The sequence below is a fragment of the Ovis canadensis genome, chromosome 13 (genome assembly GCF_042477335.2).
Source record: "Ovis canadensis isolate MfBH-ARS-UI-01 breed Bighorn chromosome 13, ARS-UI_OviCan_v2, whole genome shotgun sequence".
NCBI classification, from domain to species: domain Eukaryota; kingdom Metazoa; phylum Chordata; class Mammalia; order Artiodactyla; family Bovidae; genus Ovis; species Ovis canadensis.
Window position 1 is genome coordinate 35,573,779 of NC_091257.1, and position 21,910 is coordinate 35,595,688.

A 21,910-nucleotide genomic window follows, 5' to 3' on the forward strand; every position below is an offset into this window, starting at 1 on the left:
ATGAACATGAGTGGTAACTGTGTTAGTGTAAATTTCATCGTTCTGATCAAGACTGTTAGAAAGTGCTCTTTGAATATTTGGATTGCTACTATTTGGAATGAAGAAGTGGGAGCCTGCAGGCACAATATTTTTATATTTTGTCCAGCTGGCAGTTTGTTCCCAGTTGAGGGCTGAGTGAGCCTTTGGCTAGTAAGCCTTGCCCAGGAAGCACAGAAGTACAGAATGCTACTCTTCTCAGGTAGGGCCTCAGCAGTACTGCAGTCACAGCCAGTTGGAAGCATGTCAGGTCTTTTTCCTTAAAACCTGGAGGCCTTTTTTCAACCTAGACTTTCCTCCATGTTTCTCTTTTATTTCTTATTGCAAATTACAGTTTCTCTACTTTTGTTGCTGTTGTTGTCTTTCGTTTGTCAGTGCTTTAAGGCCACCACTATCTATTTTATGGAACTTTTTCCCACATATTATCTCCTTCATGCTAATAACATTAAAGTAGATTCCAGAAACCTTGATATTTTCAAGTTTTTGCTGAAAATTACTAAAGGGAAATATCAAGAGGCTTAAAAATAACTAATAGGAAGGCCTTTGAAATCTTTTAGCATCTCCCAAAGCAAATGGTCTGCCATGTTTTACCTACTGCAAAGACAATAACCAGAAGGGTTTTATTTTCTAGCCTCATATCAGGCAGAAGGTTTGGTTGCGCCAGTGAACTCTCTTGCCATATGAACAGAATTGCAAAGTGAGATAAAGAAATGCATCTCCTGACATTCAGGACCTGGTCTGGAACTGTCAGCTAGGCCTTGAAGTTGTATTAGCTGGTGCTTCTCCTGTTTATAGTGTAAACAGTTTCACAGAGCATAAGCATCAGACATAGATTTCCCCCAAGCTTCTAGCTGCTTATGGCTGGAGAATAATTTCATACCTTCTTACTCTTTCTTATATGTGTGGTAAGAGCCAAAGTCCTCTCATTACTTATTTTGATGTTGAAATTATTTCTGATGACCAGTAATTCAGACTTTCATCATAATGATGTAATTTTTTTGAGCACTTTTCTAATTTTTGGCACACACAAAAAATTCCCAGGCTCATCTTGGACCTTCTTTTCCTTAGCCCCAAATAGACCATTTTTCCAAGAATACCTAGTTCCTTGTAATGGGGAGTAGTATTTAAATATTGTAGCATTTGGGACAGAGAAGTAACATTCAATTTATATAAAATATCTCCATGGTTTTTCTAGGTAAATGTTTTTATTAAAGTATAGTTGATTTATAATGTGTTAATTTTCTGCTGTAGAGAAAAGTGATTTATATATGTGTGTGTGCATGTATACATTACATTCTTTTTAATATTCTTTTCCATGATGGTTTATCATAGGATACTGAATACAGTTCCCTGTGTTATACAGTAGGACTTTGTTGTTTATCCATTCTGTGTATAACAGCTTACATCACCATCGTTCTTTATTGCTTAATGGGAAGTGGTAGGGTACAGAGATCAGGGAGGAAAGTGTTGTAATAAAATCACACACAGAAAATGATAGTGGCTTGAACCAAAAGTAGTAGTAACATCACCTTTTGCAACAGAGTAGGATTGAAAATTGACAGAATTCACTGAAAGATTATATATGAGTTATGAGATAAAATATATATTATTAAAACAGTATTATATGTGAATATATAATAATAATTATCATTATTATTTCGAGAATGAGGAAAGGAAACTGGAGAGAGTGTTATGCTGGTTAGGGGATAGGACCTGGATGAAGATTACTGTGCACAGGTAGGTAGGGGCTGATGTATTTGGGATCTTCCACCAACAGGGGGAGCACCTGGGCTTTCTTAGAAAACCTCATTTTGTTAGTAATGCAATCCTGGTGTGTTGTGTGGTGTTATCAGTCTTAATATCTGAACCAAATTTTGGACAGCAGTCTGCCTTGAAACTGAGGATAGTCCCAAGCTCTAGGAGTTGTAATAATAATATATGTAACATTTTATCTCATAAATCATGTAAACGTTCAGTGAATTCTGTCAATTGTCAGTCTTATAATTAGAATATATCTTATCACCTTTAAGACTGATGACATCACATACATACCAAGATGGTTTGAACATTCCCTGGATGTAGAACACATGGGGAAAGGCTGTCAGTCATTAAGTCATACGTTGAAAAGTGGAGTCAGACTTCCAATACAGAGCTCTTTACAAGACTTTTTTCTCTCCAAGCAACTGGACTTATTGAGTTGCCATTAACACAGATGGAGCAGACTGTTCCGTGAGTAAGTTTGAAGGGGAAGAATCAGATTTTGAACGTAAGCATATTAAGTTTCAGAGTCTCTGATGTTTACATGGGAGGTTTTAAAATTTTATAATTTGTTCTTCCTTACAAAATTAAGGGCTTCCCTACTGCTCAGATGGTAAAGAATCTGCCTGCAATGCGGAAGACCTGGGTTTGATCCCTGGGATGGGAAGTTCCTTGGAGGAGGGCATGGCAACCTACTCCAGTGTTCTTGCCTGGAAAATCCCCATGGACAAAAGATCCTGGCAGACTATAGTCCATTGGGTTGCAAAGAATCAGACACAACTGAGCGACTAATCACAGCACAGCACACAAAATTAAACTGCCTATTAGGAGGGTTACTGCCTAATTTAAACAGTATTTTTTTTCTGTAAAAAAGAACACACTATCATTAGATCCTTAATATCAAATCATTTAAAGGTCTATACCCTACTTTTAGGTAGCTGATTTCCTTGAACAAAACAATAGGCATAGAAAATAATTTAGAAATAGGTAAATAATATTAGTTGATAACTTCCCTTGAATTTACCAAAAAATGTTGCTTGTTGTTTTATGGATAAGTGTACATTATAGCAGTGAAATTTTATTTATTAATCTAGGGAGCTGTCTGTTCAAAATTAATTTTGTGTTATATTTGAATTATTGTATTTTAAATTATGCAGGTGTTTATGTTTTATAAATATAAAACAGTGATTCACATTGTGACTATCTTAAAATATTAGCTATATTGATTGTGTAATATTTTGCCTCATGTTTCCACTTAGAGACATGTCCAAATTATTTTCTCTTGTGTTTTAAAAGAATTAGATTTTAGCTTGACCCAGTTGCTTTGGAGAAAAACATCTTCAAAACCAGTAAATTTGCTTTTATTTCCCCAAATTGAAATTGATTGAATCAATACAAATGTCAATTATATAAAATCAAATGATCTAGTAATTTCTCATGTTCTCAACAGATCCATGAGAAATAATGTATCTGGTAGTCAATACTGGTATTTCATCCCTCAGTGATCTTGTGTCTTACAATAGTAGACCTACCACTGTTCTTCAAGTCAATGGACTTAAAAAATAATTCTGAAGACAACAGACCTGGGTCCAAATTGCATTGCTCCTCTTGAAAATTCAGCAAGTCATTTAACATCTATAATCGTCAGTTTTCTCATCTATAAGTGAGAGGGTTAATGTAAATGATCTCCATTTCTGTGTAGCTCAAAAATGCTTAAATGTTACAATTCACAGTCAAGCTCTGTAATTGAAACAGCAAAGGTCTTTTGTCTTACCCTCCAATCTGCCAGCTGAACTGGGCACCTAAATAAAAATAGTTTAATCTTACACTGCAAGAAAGGAAAATGTTAGCAATTAACCTAGAAGACAAGAAAAGTTTTGTTAGAGACAGAATGCATAGTTGAAATTTGTTTCAAAGGCATTGCAAATGTAAAGGCCATTTAATTAGGCAATCTTGAATGTGCAGTCCAAGAAGAGCTTAGCACACAAAGTGGCTGGGAATTCTCAGAACACCAGTTCTTCCCCATTGATCTCTAGCTGGCCTTCCATTCCTCTCCTGCTACTTCTTTCCTCTTAGCCATCTGTTTTATAAAATGTGAGACTGATCCAGAGCATAAAAGCTTTTCTATAAGATTCTATCAACAGCAGTTTCCAATTCTCAGAACACCTTCCATTAAATGTCTGAATCACCTCCTTCCTCTAATCCATACCAGTCCTCAACCTACAGCCACTCTCTCAGGCCATGGAAACTCCCACCTAAAAGAAAACTACAGTTCAATATCACTGATGAACATAGATGCAAAAGTCCTTAACAAAATTCTAGCAATCAGAATCCAACAACACATTAAAAAGATCATACACCATGACCAGATGGGCTTTATCCGAGGGATGCAAGGATTCTTCAATATCCACACATCAATCAATGTAATTCACCACATTAACAAATTGAAAAATAAAACCAGATGATTATCTCAATAGATGCAGAGAAAGCCTTTGACAAAATTCAACATCCATTTATGATAAAAACTCTCCAGAAAGCAAGAATAGAAGGAACATACCTCAACATAATAAAAGCTATATATGACAAACCCACAGCAAACATTATCCGCAATGGTGAAAAATTGAAAGCATTTCCCCTAAAGTCAGGAACAAGATAAAGCTGCCCATTCTCACCACTACTATTCAACATAGTTCTGTAAGTTTTGGCCACAGCTATTAGAGCAGAAAAAGAAATAAAAGGAATCCAAACTGGAAAAGAAGAAGTAAAACTCTCACTGTTTGCAGACGACATGATCCCCTACATAGAAAACCCCAAAGACTCTACCAGAAAATTACTAGAGCTAATCAATGAATATAGTAAAGTTGCAAGATATAAAATCAACACACAGAAATCCCTTGCATTTCTATACACTAATAATGAGAAAATAGAGAAATTAAGGAAACAATTCCATTCACCATTGCAACAAAAAGAATAAAATACTTAGGAATATATCTACCTAAAAAAACTACAGACCTATATATAGAAAACTATAAAACACTGGTGAAAGAAATCAAAGAGGACACTAACAGATGGAGAAATATACCATCTTCATAGATTGAAAGAATCAATATAGTGAAAATGAATATACTACCCAAAGCAATCTATAGATTCAATGTAATCCCTATCAAGCAACCAACGATATTTTTCACAGAGCTAGAACAAATAATTTCACAATTTGTATGGAAATACAAAAAAACCTGGAATAGCCAAAGCAATCTTGAGAAAGAAGAATGGAACTGGAGGAATCAACCTGCCTGAGTTCACGCTCTACTACAAAGCCATAGTCATCAAGACAGTATGGTACTGGCACAAAGACAGAAATATAGATCTATGGAACAAAATAGAAAGCCCAGAGATAAATCCACACACCTATGGACACCTTATCTTCGACAAAGGAGGCAAGAATATACAATGGATTAAAGACAATCTCTTTAACAAGTGGTGCTGGGAAAACTGGTCAACCACTTGTAAAAGAATGAAACTAGAACACTTTCTAGCACCATACACAAAAATAAACTCAAAATGGATTAAAGATCTAAATGTAAGACCAGAAACTATAAAACTCCTAGAGGAGAACATAGGCAAAACACTCTCTGACATAAATCACAGCAAGATCCTCTATGACCCACCTCCCAGAATACTGGAAATAAAAGCAAAAATAAACAAATGGGACCTAATTAAACTTAAAAGCTTCTGCACAACAAAGGAAACTATAAGCAAGGTGAAAAGACAGCCTTCAGAATGGGAGAAAATAATAGCAAATGAAGCAACTGACAAACAACTAATCTCAAAAATATACAACCAACTCCTGCAGCTCATTCCAGAAAAATAAACGACCCAATCAAAAAATGAGCCAAAGAACTAAATAGACATTTCTCCAAAGAAGACATATAGATGGCTAACAAACACATGAAAAGATTCTCAACATCACTCATTATCAGAGAATTGCAAATCAAAACTACAATGAGGTACCATTTCATGCCAGTCAGAATGGCTGCAATCCAAAAGTCTGCAAGCAATAAATGCTGGAGAGGATGTGGAGAAAAGGGAACCCTCTTACACTGTTGGTGGGAATGCAAACTAGTACAGCCACTGTGGAGGACAGTGTGGAGATTCCTTTAAAAACTGGGAATAGAACTGCTTTATGACCCAGCAATCCCACTGCTGGGCATATATACCGAGGAAACCAGAACTGAAAGAGACATGTGTACCTCAATGTTCATCGCAGCACTGTTTATAATAGCTAGGACATGGAAGCAACCTAGATGTCCATCAGCAGATGAATGGATAAGAAAGCAGTGGTACATATACACAATGGAGTATTACTCAGCCATTAAAAAGAATACATTTGAATCAGTTCTAATGAGATGGATTAAACTGGAGCCTATTATACAGAGTGAAGTACGCCAGAAAGAAAAACACCAATACAGTATACTAATGCATATATATGGAATTTAGAAAGAGGGTAATGATAACCCTGTATGAGAGACAGCAAAAGAGACAGAGATGTATAGAACAGTCTTTTGGACTCTGTGGGAGAGGGAGAGGGTGGGATGACTTGGGAGAATGGCATTGAAACATGTATAATATCATATATGAAACAAATTGCCAGTCCAGGTTCGATGCATGATACTGGATACTTGGGGCTGGTGCGCTGGGATGACCCAGAGGGATGGTACGGGGAGGGAGGAGGGAAGGTTGTTCAGGATGGGAAACATGTGTATACCTGTGCTGGATTCATGTTGATATATGGCATAACCAATACAATATTGTAAAGTAATTAAGCTCCAATTAAAATAAATAAATTTATATTAAAAGAAAACAAAAATAAAAAAGTTATCAGCATCAGTTCAACTCAGACATTCAAAAGCATCATGCTTTGTCTTAAAGTTTGTAGAAAAGTCTTTATGGGCAACATTACTTTGTAGGAAAATTGCTCCTTAAATTCCAAACAACTTGAAATAAATAAGCATTTTGGAGGAAAAAAATCTGTTGAAAGGTTAAATATTAGTTGTATATTCATACCCCTGCTTCTGAGGAAGTGTGATATATATTTGGCTTCTGATAAATAATGGAGTGCATGGATACTGATGTACCTACAAATAACCCATGTTACATAAGTTCTTACTACCCTGAAGATCTTGTTTCAGGATTAAAAATAGAAAGCCTCTCTTTGGTTTTCAGATCTAATTTATCTCTTTGAGGATAGCTCACAGGACATGCTGCATTTGAGGCCGATTGGAGTACATTCCTAGATCAATAAAATGACTGATTGTTTTCATTTTGAATGATGCTTGTAAATAAGCTATAGACCAGAACCCTGGAGAGATTAGGGGAGAGAGAGGCAGGGGTCAGACACCCCAAACTCCTAGGAACACTATGTTTCTTTACATATTAAAGGGAATCTACTCTTCCTACTTTTTAACCTCACGAGCGTAGTGGGAGTGTTTCCTCATCCTTTTTGTTTGTTTGTTTTTTAGGTTACTGTCCACTTGGCTATCGGGAATGTCAGAATGGCAAATGTTTTAAACCGGAGCAGAGCTGTAATTTTGTAGATGACTGTGGAGATTATACTGATGAAAATGAATGTGGTGGCTCCTGTACTTTTGAAAAAGGCTGGTGTGGTTGGCAAAACTCCTTGGCTGAAAACTTCGATTGGGTTTTGGGGGTCGGCTCTCCACAAAGCCTAAGACCTCCCAGAGACCACACACTTGGAAATGAAAATGGTAGGTTATCAGGTTGTTCCAGTTACTCTAATTTTATTCACAGTGAGCATCACATTGTCTTTCCTGACATCAGAGAGACCACCGTGGTGCCAGGGCAACTAAGTGAAACATTTAATGAGGACCTTTGTCTCCCAGGACTGCACAGCACACAGCCTCAGCGGGGTGGTGTTAAAAGCAGACATTTATTGTCTCACAGTTTGAGGGCTAGAAATTTGAAATCACGGTGTCAGTAAGGCTGGTGGTTCCTGTTGAGGACTTTGAAGGAGAATAATCTATTCCTTGCCTCTCACTAGCTTCTGGTAGCTTCAGATGCTTGTAGGTGGGACTCTCTTTCTGTCTTCGCATTGTCTTCCCTCTATGTATGTCTCTGTGTCTAAATTTTCCCTTTTCATTACAATGATCTTATTGAACTAGAGGCCACCCTCATGACTTTATTTTAACTTGATCATCAGCAAAAACCCTATTTCCAAAGAAGCTCACATTAACTGGGTCAGTTTAGGACTTTCACATCTTTTGGGGGGACACATGTAACATGTAACAGTGAGTAATTAAAATTGAATATTGCTTTGATAATTGTAGATAGATGATAACATAGGCGGCCCTCAGGTACCTTTTTGAAATTACATATTTGTAATCAATAACCTTGAATTCTACCATTCATTTGATCAGTAGCAAGTCATGTAACTTTTCAGATTCTTAAATCTCTCCTCTGTCCAATGGAGATAATAAAATTTGCCTTGGAGTTGTCAAGATCAAGGGAGATGATCTGTATTTGGGGACAGGCAGTAGAAAGCCCTAAATGTGTTTTGCAGATGTAGCTGCAAGATCATCTCCCTGAAGGGTGCTTGGAATGGCTCATTTTTACAGTGAGCTGAACCTGTTTCTCAGATTTTTTGGTTAACAGGCAAAAGAGATTAGCAGAATAAAGAAGGGATCTTGAATTTCTGGCTACTACAGAGTAGAATAAAGGTGTTTAAATATTGAAGTTTCACAGGCCTATGATAAAACAGGGGCTTCCCTAGTGGCTTCCCTAAAGAGCCCGCCTGCAATGCAGGAGACCTGGGTTTGCTCCCTGGATCAGGAAGATTCCCTTGGAGGAAGGCATAGCAACCCTCCCCAGAATTCTTTCCAGGAGAATCCCCATGGACAGAGGAGACCGGTGGGCTATAATCCATGGGGTCGCAAAGAGTCAGACATGACTAAGAGACTAAGCACACAGCACATGATAAAACAGAGCTCTCCAAGCTGGACCAACCATGCCAGAGAAAGGAAGGTCTGAGTCCCATTCTCACACTCAGCTCTACATACATAAAATGTTTTGGATATTTGGATAAACAAGCCCAAAACTCAGAATCTTTCCTTGTATGTTGTATATTAAAATTTTCATCATTTTATTTGTGCACTCAAAAGGTGACTGACTGTTTGAAAGCATGTCATATTTCTTTATTTATATTTCGTAGACAATCTTTGCATTGTTTCACAGTAACTGGATAGTTTGGGGAGTCTATGAAATGATTTCTGTAACTATCTCATTGACTGCATGGCATAAATATTCTGTCAGATCAATTCATCTGCACACTGTGAAGTACTTTGCTAAAAGCACAGACAGTTGGAAATTGTTCTGTCAGTGAGCTGGAGGCAAGGCTATTAGATTTCCTTTCTCTTTCAAGTAGAAATACCTTTAGAAGTTGAGATTCTATGAAATGTAATTAAAAACCCTATGATAGAAAAACTAAAATGCTCCTCTCCATGTTATTTTGGCATGATCTGAATCTCTTCTTGTTCCTAGGGCACTTCCTGTATCTGGAAGCTACTCCAGTGGGCCTGCGGGGTGAAGAAGCACACCTCAAGAGTGGCCTGTGGCAAGAATCCAGTGCTGCCTGCACCATGAACTTCTGGTATTTCATATCCACAAAAGCCACAGGGTCCATTCAGATCCTCATTAAGGTAAGGTTTCAGTTTGTGATGCCTCTGAGCTTCCTGAAGTTTCCTACAGGTAGCACATGGCCAAAGGGAGTTTATCACAACTCTGCTGACCTGGCCCTGGAAGGCCTCCTCCCATCAGAGGGCGATGCTGCTTGTGGTTCAGATGTTTTGTGGAATTTGGTAAACTGGGCACAGGAACCAGCTTGGAGCTCAACATCATACAACCATCATACAACAGGTTGTAACAGAGGTTATAACTGACTCTCAGAAACTCTTTGTGGTAACAGTTAGTCCAAGACCCACAAGTTTCTTCACTCTATTTGGGTATTTCCTTGCCTATCCTCCTCACTGAAAGAATCTAGATAATTTGTACATCTGAAAGGAGAGTAGCTATCCATTGTAATTAGTATATGAATGATCATTAAAGAAATTAATGTGAAACATTCTGGTTCTAAGTACAGCATACAAAGGACAGGACTGCTGAGGAGAATGATCAAGGTGTGATTACATTGAACTGCTTATTAACTATGACACAGTAATACATTTTCTTACTGTGGATTAATTAGATGTTTCTGACAGGGCTTTAATTTAGCTTAACAGAGTGACAGTGTTTGGGGAGCAAAATAATGAAGTATATATTAATATTAATGAGACTTGGTTCACATACTTCGACTCTTTGGCAAGTTACAGCAGCAGCAAAAAGGTGGGGTGTGTGTGTGTGTGTGTGTGTGTGTGTGCATACATGCATGCCTGCATATATGTACACATGTGGTTCATTTCAAGAATCTCTTTAGAATTCCAAGAAAGCTTACTCTGAAAACATGCTTTTGGGGCTGTTGCTGTTTTCTCACACATGGGCTTTGGTGAAGTGCCCCCACATTGATGGACAATGCCTGGCCAGAATATCAAAGGCCTCATTTGTCTGAATAGCTCATGGCTGCATAATTCATGTTTTATCTGAAACCTGAGCTAACTTTATAATTTAGGACCCTTCTCTAATAATGCAGAAAAGCCTGCCTAATAAAATGCATGCAGAAAATACCACAATGATTTATTCTTATATTTGAATATGGAAACTTACTGAAATACAGTGCTTAAAGTTCTTAGAAGAGTATTTTCCAGTACTCTATTGAATGTGACACTGGGTTATATGGTCTGTACTGTTAAATAATAAAACTTCAACTGAGGAAATTTTAAAGATCAAATTGCTTTGTTGAACGATTCATGAATTGGGCAGCATCTCATGTAGCAGATAGAAAGGAATTCTGCCAAGTTATAGAAACAAAAAAGGTTTTCAAAGGCAGAAAGAGGGCTGGAAAAGGAAATTATTAGCCAAAAAAAAAAAAAAAAGCATTGTTTCAGGGAAGGTCCCCTCCTAAGGAGGATGGAAGGTTTCTTTTGGACAGATAATTTCTCTAGTGCTGACTGATTAAGATTACATTCCTGAGGGAAGTTGAAACTGCAATTAAATTAGGTATTAAGGTCTTAGTTTTCTGTCATGGTGCTTAGTACAAGGGACTCCATTTTGAGCAAGTTGTCTTTTTTCAACAGTGCCATGTGAAGGGTTTGATGCACTGGATTTTACCTTTATTATTTGCTTCACTCATATTTACATTTCTCTTCTCTTATAGTAACAAGCTTTACATTACTATGAAAAACTTTACTATAAAATTGTACTGATTTGATATATATGTCTTCCTATCAAGTCACATTGAGCTCCCATATTCCTCCCAATTCCTCTGGACACTTAATAGCAACTTTAAAGACCTATATTCCTATTGTATTAAAAAAATGCCTATTATTATTTAGCTACATTTATTATAGAGAGAAATCTTTCATACCATATATTGATTTTATATTCGTGAATTAGGGCAATCATTTCATTTTGGTAGCTAACACAATACATATTTTTGATCATCACTACAAAGTACTGCCTAGGCTTCTGTCTGTGTGGAAGCATGTTGGATTTCACTTCACTTATTAGTTGGAAATCATCCTAGCCAGGTGGCAAACACAACAGGGTTATGAATGCTACCTTTTCTTTCTTTCTGTACTCCATATCCTTTAAAATGGTCCCAATATATGCATATGGTGTCCCTGGCCCAGTCTCCTCTATTTTTTCTCAGGAATGCCTCCTTCTGTGTTCCCGTGTTTTTCCTCCACATCAGGTCCAACACAATCGGGTAGATTCAGCCTTTCACAAATCTTTCCTTGACACTTTTGCCAACCATGACTATTCCTTTTGTAAGTGTCCCCCACAGCTCCAGAAATTCTTCCTGATGACTGACTGTTCATTTATATTTATACTATTTCAATAGATACATCATAACATAGTGAAGGCATAGTGAAGAACTAAGCCTTGAGACTTAGTTCTTATGTCTGTCTCAGCTCTTTGGAGAAGGGACTGCAGGATGAAGGGATTAGAGGAGAGGAATGGTGCTTCCCCAGAGGAGCCCATCACTGGGCTCACGACAACCATTGTTTGGGATAATCCTTGTGAAGGAATGGCCATTACACATTACATGCATGACATTAAAGTCTAACCTGGAGAATCTGTAATCTAGGTCTGAAATATCTATATACATTCAGATGCAAAAGGCCTGAAAGCACTGACCAATAATTTAATAACAATATAGTTCTAAAGGGTAGTGTTGTTGACTGCAAATCATAACCACAGTAACACATGCTGAGTCATGCATTTTTCTGCATATAATAATAATTCATTTTTCTTTTTAAAATTTATTATTTTTATTTTTAAATTTATTTTTAATTGAAGGATAATTGCTTCACAATGTTGTGCTGATTTCTGCCATATGATACCATGATTCATTTCTAAAATAGTATGTTTGCTCTTGATATCATCTATCATTTTTACCTGCTTTTAACTCATACATTTAATATGAAATTTCTCATCAAATTTTAATGTATTGCTTTTGAAACCATCTAATATTTAAAAAAATGAAACAAATGCTCTAGGGTAGAGTTACAGTTCCACAGCATGAAAGTTAACTTGTTTTTTACAAATATATTTAATTTTACACATTTTCAGGTCAATTTTTTCTGATGGAATTAATAATGAGTAATATGTCGATTTTAATATGTAAAAAAGAATTGAGGGAATTTTAAAGTTTACATGCATTTGATAAATTGTTTTCATAGGTAAAAATTCTAGTCTCATCATGAAACAAAAGGCCTTTGCATCTTTTCAATTAGTCTTGTGAATAAAATGCAGAAACACCTGCTACCTGAAGGGCATTATTGTGTTTTGGACCAACTCCATCTGTGATAAACTGTTGATATTTTAATCAAGATGACTTCATGCTATAGGGAATTTGAACCTATTTGACTGAAGGTCTTCAGGACTATCCGTTATGCCATTGTGATAGAAAATGTAATGTATTCAAGCCTGAAGTGGAGGAAAATAATGTTATTTCAGGAGAGCCTTCCTGATTATAGCAACCTAGTTATGCTGAAAGATCATAATTAAATTAGCCTATTGCTTTATCTTGCTTAGTGATTCAGAGAATTTTGGGGCTGGTAAGGTCCTTCGAAGTATGTTTAAACTATTCATTTTACAGATGAAGGAACTAAGATTATGAGGTTGTCTTTCTTGTCCCAGCTCATATGGTATTTTAAGAAAAAAATTAAGATGCAAATCCAATTTTCCTGACTTCTAATTCAGAGATCTTATGTACTTGACTTTCTGGAAAGTCTATCTAAAAATCATATTCAGTGTGGAAATACAGATTTTGTTCAGTAGGCAATGGAAAATGTCAAATCAACAAAGGAAAGGCCAGATTGCTTTGCCTACTTGAAAGAACTGCCTACTTGGCAGTTCTGGTTCTGATTTTACCCTCAGCCTAGCAAACAAGGAGCTTCAGTTGGGTTTAACGGTCCACTGACAAAAGTGAGCACCTCCATCCTTTCTCACTCACCACTACCTCATCCCTGGTGCATGCACACACATAACCCCCACAGTCCTAATGTGAGATTTACAGCTAATTACTAATACTAATGTGCCTAAGAGAATGTCAGATAGGCTTTCGTACTTAGACATCTTTCGATCTTTTCTGCCTATTGAATATATGATGCTATTTTAATCATGTTGTTGAGATTTGATTCATTATATCAGAGAAAAGGATGTAGAGAATACGGATAGAGGGGCTACATAGCAGTTGTATATAGCATATTGATTTTTTCAAAGCCAGTCATGTGCACTGGGAGCTGTAAATTCATTAAACTAAACTGTAGTACCAGAACTTTATTTGCTTTTCTGGAGTTGTTTCAGTGTGTTAACAATTCAATCTGTGTAGTTTTGTAGTTGTTGACCTTAGCCAAATCAAGGGAGAAAAGTTGATCTTTGCATTTCAAAAGATAGACTTACAAGAGATCAACACACCCAGAGTTTGATTAATTAATAGCCACAAGATCACAACACCATGGTTTATGTAAAACAAATGTTCCTTGGAGAACATGCCAGTGTGTTTTTTTTGTTTGTTTTTTGTTTTATTTTTTTAAATTTGTTTTTTTTTTTAACTTGGAGGAAAATTGCTTAATATTTTGTATAGATTTCTGCTGCACAACAATGGGCAATATTTATCCCCCATATATTTTTGGCTAAGATTTTTTTCTGAACTTCTCACTACTTATTTCACATCTATCTCTTTTAGGTTCCTCTACTGCTTCCCACTAGGCAGCCAGTAGAGTCCCTTCTATTAAGATTTCTATTAAGACACTAGTTAATTAGTTTAATTGATCCTAGAGTTTTACTTTTCAAGAGACTCAATATGGTCAGCACTGAAGATTGTCCTTTTAACTTCTATATTGCCGTTTCACTTTCATTTCTATTCCCACTACTACAACTACTTTTTGGGCAAACCTCTACTTATTGACTGATTTCTTTCTTCTTTTTATTAAAGTATAGTTGATTTGCTATGTTGTATGTTTCAGGTGTACAACAGAGGGATTCAGTATTTTTATAGGTTATACTTCATTTAAATCTTTGTAAAATAATGGTTTTTCCACTATGCTGTACATTACATCCTTGTATCTCATTTATTTTACACCTGTACTTTCTACCTCTTAATTCCCTTCTCGTATCTTGCCGCTCCCCTCACCCCTCTCCTCGCTGGTAGCCACTAGCTTGCTCTCTGTCTCTATAAGTCTATTCTGTCTTGTTATATTCCTCTTTTATTTTCCATTCCACATATAAATGAAAACATACAGTATTTGTCTTTCTCTAACATACTTCACTAAGCATAACGTCTGTGTTCATAGTGTTGCAAATGGCAAGATTTCATTCATTTTGTATGATTAAGATTAGGGTTAGTAATATTTGCTTTTATGTGTGAGTTTGTTGCCTGTATTCCAGGAGGACAAAGTCAAGTGGGCTTTCGGAAGCATCACTATGAACAAAGTTAGTGGAGGTGATGGAATTTCAGCTGAGCTATTTCAAATCCTAAAAGATGATGCTATGAAAGTGCTGCACTTAATATGCAACAAATTTGGAAAACTCAGCAGTGTCCACAGGACTGGAAAAGGTCAATTTTCATTCCCATCCCAATGAAAGGCAATGCCAAAGAATGTTCAAACTACTGCACAATTGTACTCATCTCACACACTAGCAAAGTAATGCTCAAAATTCTCCAAGCTAGGCTTGGACAGTACGTGAACTCAGAACTTTCAGATGTTCAAGCTAGATTTAGAAAAGGTGAGGAACCAGAGATCAAATTGCCAACATCCTTTGGATCATAGAAAAAGCAAGAGAGTTCCAGAAAAACATCTATTTCTGCTTCATTGACTACACTAAAGCCTTTGACTGTGTGGATCACAGCAAACTGTGGAACATTCTAAAGAGACTGGAATACTAGACCACCTTACTTGCCTCCTGAGAAATCTGTATGCAGGTCAAGACTCAACAATTAGAACCAGACAAGGAACAATGGACTGGTTCCAAATTGGGAAAGAGATACATCAAGGCTGTATGTTGTCACTTTGCTTATTTAACTTATATAGAGTATATCATGCAAAATGCTAGACTGGATGAAACGTAAGCTAGAATCAAGGTTTCTGGTAGAAATATCAATAACCACAGGCAGGTAGATGACACCACCCTTATGGCAGAAAGTGAAGAAGAACCAAAGAGCCTCTTGATGACAGTGAAAGATGAGAGTTAAAAAGCTGGCTTAAAATTCAACCTTCAAAAAATGAAGATCATGGCATCCGGTCCCATCACTTCATGGCAAATAGATGGGGGAACAATGGAAACAGTGAGAGATTTTATTTTCTTGGGCTCCAAAATCACTGCAGATGGTGACTGCAGCTTGAAATTAAAAGATGTTTGCTCCTTGAAGGAAAAGTTATGACCAACATAGACAGCATATTAAAAAGCAGAGACATTACTTTGCCAACAAAGGTCCATCTAGTCAAGGCTATAGTTTTTCCAGTAGTCATGTATGGATGTGAGAGTTGGACTATAAAGAAAGCTGAGCACTGAAGAATTGATGCTTTTAAATTGTGGTGTTGGAGAAGGCTCTTGAGAGTCCCTTGGACAGCAAGGAGATCAAACTAGTCAATCCTAAAGAAAATCATTCCTGAATATTCACTGGAAGGACTGATGCTGAAGCTGAATTTTCAATACTTTGGCCGCCTGATGTGAAGAACTGACTTATTTGAAAAGACCCTGCTGCTGGGAAAGATTAAAGGCAGGAGAAAGGGGACAGATTAAAGATTAAAGGCAGGAGGAAGGCAGGATTAAAAGGGACAACAAAGTATGAGATGGTTGGATGGCATCACTGACTCAGTGAACATGAGTGTGAGCAAGCTCTAGGAATTGGTGATGGACAAGGAAGCCTGGTGTGCTGTAGTCCATGGGGTCACAGCTGATAGACTGAACTGAACTGATACATACGATGTCATCTTTATTCATTTATTTATTGATAGACACTTAGTTTGCTTCCATATCTTGGCTGATTTATTGTTTATATATCATAGATGCCTTTTACATATAGTAATTCACTTAATCTTCAGAATATATCTACAAGGTAGATATTTTGTTCTAATTTAACAGACCATGACATTGAGACCCAAATCACATAAATAATAAGCAGTATCATCAGGTTTAAAGCCAATTCTGGCTCTAAAATCCATCTCTAAACTACCGCATTCCACTTCTGCTTTTAGAATTTAAAACATTCTCATGCCAAGGAGGTAAACATATTTCATCAAAGTTTTCCTGTGGCTCTGAGATCATATGTATTAGAGATTTCTGTCTCTCCATAATAATAAATCCACAGGCCTGTCCCACACATGTTGAAGAGGGAAAAGATTAGTTTGTGTTTAGCAACTTTTACAGTTATTTTTTTTTTGGGGGGGGGACAGCTTGTCAACACCTAGTAATAATAACCACATTTATCTAAATCACTCTGCTTGATATCTAAATATTTCAAAAATTTCAGAATCATGATTAATAGCTGCGTTTTAATGTTGGTGAAGAAAGAATGAGTTAGAAACAACATAATTTGTTTTTCATAAGACAGAAATCTAGCTAGACGAAAGCTCTTAATTTTTATTCAAACATGAAATCTTTAAAACTGTTGCAAACATCTGTTGTTTTTTAGAATCTTCCTCTCCCACCCATCTCTGCTTACTAGTATGATCAAACATAGTAATAATTTTTCCCTTTTTGAAAACTGAGACCCTGTAAATTAAAGCAGAAATCTTCAAGGTCAGGGATTCTTAATTAATTGTCCATATATGTTTGTGTGTTTTACAGATTCCTTGGAAATCTGCTGAACTTCTGAATTACTTCTTAGAATACTGGTTATAAATGTATAAAATGCTAGATTTACAAAGAAAACTATTTAATTATTTGGAATTCCCCAGCAGTCCAGTGGTTAGGGCTCTGCACTTCTACTCTAGAGGGCACAGGTTTGATCCCTGGTTGGGGAACTGAGATACTGTAAGCTATGTGGCCAGAAACAAAACAATGCTAATTATTAAAATATTTTTAAAACTCCAAAATTGTGGTATAGTAAATTTGTGACAAATTGTAAAAGACAAAATTTAATGGAAGATAAAATAACTGTTATTCCAAAGAGTGATAAACATAAATGATATTTTTGAGACAGTTATGTCACTTTAAAGTGATGTTAAAATATTTGTTACTATTATTGGTGGGAAAGTCACAAGTGCTATCAATATTTGTGAGTTTGTTGCCTATATTCACAGTTGAAAAAAAATACCAAATTTTAGTTCAAGTTTCCCCCATCCATGTTCTGACCCTCTTAAAAACCAAGATCCCTCTCTTATAAAGGGTCTTGTGAATTTTTAATTTCATAAGCGTATCTACCTGATTTGTTGTTTAAAATATATGTATCTTATCTGAGTAGGAACTTTTTGCATGGAAAAGCAATTCCAGTTCCCAGTAAATGGAACTTAAAGGCACTGACGATAATATTTAATCTGAACCAAATTCAGAGCAGTATGATTGTAAACAGGTTTAGGTGCTGCCACAGCAAAGAGCTGTTTCAGCTGCTGGTTATCAGACTTGCAGCCAGGTAGAGTCAGCAGCTTCTGAACTGACTGTTAATGGATCAAAATATTGAGAGATTTATCACCCAGTTTCAGGAGTGTCTTTTCAAATGTCATAAGAAGTCACAGCTATTGACTTTTTATGTAATATAGAGTCTGGTAGAAGAAAGTGAAGAGAAACAATATTGTAACTTACTTCACTTTAAAATTTAAATTTAATGTTTAAATTAAGTTTAATTTAAGGTGTAATTGCTGGTAACTTCACTTGCTTACTCTCTATTTGATGTCAGAAAATTCAGAAGTGCAATTATGTATGGACTGCCCTATATGGGAATCCTGTGTGTGCATGCTCAGTTGCTTCAGTTATGTCTTTGCAACCCATGAACTGTAGCCTGCCAGGCTCCTCTGTCCATGGGATTTTCCAGGCATGAATACTGGAGTAGGTTGCCGTGCCCTCCTCCAGTGATGGAAATCCTGAGGGTTGGTTAATTTACTCTTTACTTTTACTTACTTCCTGATATTTGCATCTTCACTATATAAAACCAATTTGCTATGGCAAAATATCGCTTTTTTCTTTCACTTTCTTTTATTTTGGGGGAGGGCATTGCTGGAAAAATGGAGTCTTCAGCACATGATAGCAACTTTTTGGAACTTGTAAGTTCTCATCAATTAATTTTTTTGATGCTGGGTATAGTTTTTATTTATCTTATCAGTTAATTTATAATGCCTGCTCTGTTAATTTTCTTTGGAGTTTGCAGCATATGTTTCTGCTGGAATAGGTTAAAATTGCTTATCTGTGGGCTGACTGTTCTAAATGAATCACATGCCTGAATCAGGCTGCTACAAGGTCAGTGATATATTTTTACTAATTATAGATCATAGAGTTGGAGTAGAAAAGACCCTATGATTCACTCTCATATGTATTGTCAAAATAAATAATGAAAATCCTAATTATGAAGGTAGTCTTATCTCTATGAGATGAATATATAGCACATTTAATGACGAAAGTATTTAGAATTAATTTCCATTGTCCAGATTGGTACATCTCTTTACATCTTCTGAAGAAGTCAAGAATATTTTGTCATAATCTATGACTTGTGTCAGCAAAGCTCTGTGTAACATTCTGCTGTGATCCTACTTCTGTGGATACTATTACTCTTCCATTCATGCATTCAAAGCAGTCTTCAGCAAACTTCTATTCAATATACTCCTTGCTGTCATGAAGGCTATGAGTTCAGAGTGGACTAAACTGTTTGCAAAAGTGCAGCAGTGTGGTACTCAGTCTATCAGAATCAATCAGAGCTCTCCCACTAAAATGGAATGTTCTTTGATATTTAATTATCCTCTTTTGACGTTGTCCTTCATCTGAGAAGGTGACTTATGATTTGCTGTGCTGTATTCCCAGAACAGGAACTTCTCTTGGGGTCATGGTGTGGGTCCTAATTGAATGGCGTGTGTTCCCATTCCACTGATCTATGTCTCATGGCCCCATCATATCGCATCCTGATTGTCTACATGTGAAGCTCTATAGTCCAGTGACTAGGGAGCTTTCATGTTGCAGAAATTGTATCTACCTTGTTTACTTATCTCTAGCATGTAGCATAGGGTCTAGTGTATAGCATATAATAGGTGTTTGAAATGAATTAGTGAATATACAGGCTTCCCATATACAATTAAATGCCAACTATGGAGAACAAACCATTCAATATCCTAGGAATTCAAAGCTATTAGAGTATTTGTGGAATGAAAGTGTTTAGGGGAAGAGAACATGGAACTAGACCTTTCAAGTAATTAATAGTTTGTTTTGAATGTGAAAATCTCTCAGTCATGTCCAACTCTTTGTGACCCCACAGACTGTAGCCTGCCAGGCTCCTCTGTCCTTGGAATTCTCCAGGCCAGAATACTTGAGTAGGTGGACATTCCCTTCTTCAGGGGATCTTCCCAAACCAAGGATGGAACCAGGTCTCCCACATTGCAGGCAGATTCTTTACCATCTGAGCCATCAGGGAAGCCCTAAAATACTTTATTTTAGGCACATAAAGTACTTGTTAGGAAAAAAAATAAGATTTCAAATATCTCAATGAACTTAGATATAGACAAGGAGAACAATATGTAAATATATAATAAAAGGAACTTGCAAAGTGAAAGATAATGGAAGAAATTTTTGAGCAGGACCTGTAGACGGAATTATCTATGCCATCGAGACAGATTCTTTATAAAACTACTACCTCTGTGGTCCTAATTGAAAACCCTGTCATGTTGCAGTTGATGTTATTCTCCCAAGAATGGAAAAATAGAGTTAAGCATGGACTTGGCTGAATTACTGTTCTTTTCTATGAATTAGACCATTTTTTTAGGGATTTACTTTATGGATCAAGACTTTAACATTTTATTTCCTGTATTCACATATCCAGACTTGAACATGCACATTCCTTGATTGATTCATTGAGGACTTAGTTATGGATTACAAGTATAGATCAATTTTATTTTCAATTCAAGATGCACCATGTACTATATCCTAAAGGTGATCATTGTACATTGCTTTGTCTTCTATTTTTATGCTAACCTCTTGGTGGCAAAAGAGCATACTTAGTTCTTCAGTCTTATGAGCTGAGAGATCATTATTCTGAGTGCTAGCAATTGAAGTGACATAGAGACTAGAGGTTAAAAAGAAGGGTAAAATAATATTTTCTGTGAATTTATGGGTTTCTTTTCATCAGCATTCATGAGCCCATAAGGATTTTAGGGGTCATATTTTTAATGAGTTAACTTGACTCTTTCTTTACCTCACTGAGGGTCATTCTTCAAATAAAATCTCACCAAAGTTAGATATGCATATGGCTTCTGAGTGATGAGAAAATTATTTAGTTTAGAGCAGGATTTAATTTTGCACAGAGTGGGGTATTTAAATTATTTTTGGAAAAAGTTCTAAATTATAAGTTAGACTCAAAGTAATAACTATCTCAGCTTCATCAGAATTGGAGCTAATTTTTCTTAATAGTCAAAAGAACACACACAAACACATGTACAGAAGAATAGAAAATACAGCGTTAAATAGCACTAAACAAGCTAAGCTTTTGCAAAGCAATTTATTCATTTTGAGTTTATTATTTTTTTACTTCCGAAAGATGTCTAAACAAAAGATAAGTTAAGAAAAAGAAATAGTCAGAATTAGAAGAAATTTTTTTCATTTTCATTTTCTTTCTATATTTGAGCACAAAATATGGGGACATATAATTGATTTTTTTTTTTTTTGCAATTTAGTTTGTTTACTTAGATGCCGAGAGATTGTGAGCAGTTTTATTTTTCCAGATATACAGTTAGTAGTGATTTTACAGTGCATTTATGCTTCTTTTTATTACTGTTCTATCCACACAGTAATAAACATCATTTGCAAAATCTCAGACAATATTTCAAATAGATACCTCAGTACTTGAAAAATGCTTCTGTATTTTATAAAATGATTAAAGGCACACTATTGATCTGGAGCATCAGGTCATTTTTTTTTCTTTACAGGTTATTTATCTGTAGCTAAGATATAATATTTTCTATTTGTTAGAAGTTTCTGATATATCCTACTTCCTTGAAAATCTCAATTTTTTTCCCCTCCAAACTCTCTAGCTTCAAACATGTAGGATTTGAGTATCTCAGATATTTGAGTAGCTCAGATACTGTTAAACTTCTAAGAAAATTTTATGAATGCAGACATAGCTGTACAGTGACCAAGAGCTACCTAAAGGACAGTGCTTGGTTTGGAGTGACTGATGGATGACTATATATTCACTTTGTTTTCATAAATCTCTGGGGGGAAGTGATAGCTCCATGTCATGTTTTGCACACACATAAGGTGTATTAACTTTTTTTAGTCAGCACTTTTGAAAAGTTCTGTTACA

At 36.1% G+C, this 21,910-nt stretch overlaps 1 protein-coding gene across 1 annotated transcript in view; it reads left to right on the top strand.

The window, feature by feature from the left end:
* The window catches only part of MALRD1 (MAM and LDL receptor class A domain containing 1), a 595,589-nt gene that overhangs the window by 284,179 nt on the left and 289,500 nt on the right, over positions 1-21,910 (top strand). Inside the window, exons 27-28 of the mRNA XM_069547391.1 lie at positions 7,314-7,559; positions 9,349-9,506. Of these exons, the coding sequence (XP_069403492.1) occupies positions 7,314-7,559; positions 9,349-9,506 (404 nt within the window). The remainder of the gene's footprint in view (positions 1-7,313; positions 7,560-9,348; positions 9,507-21,910) is intronic.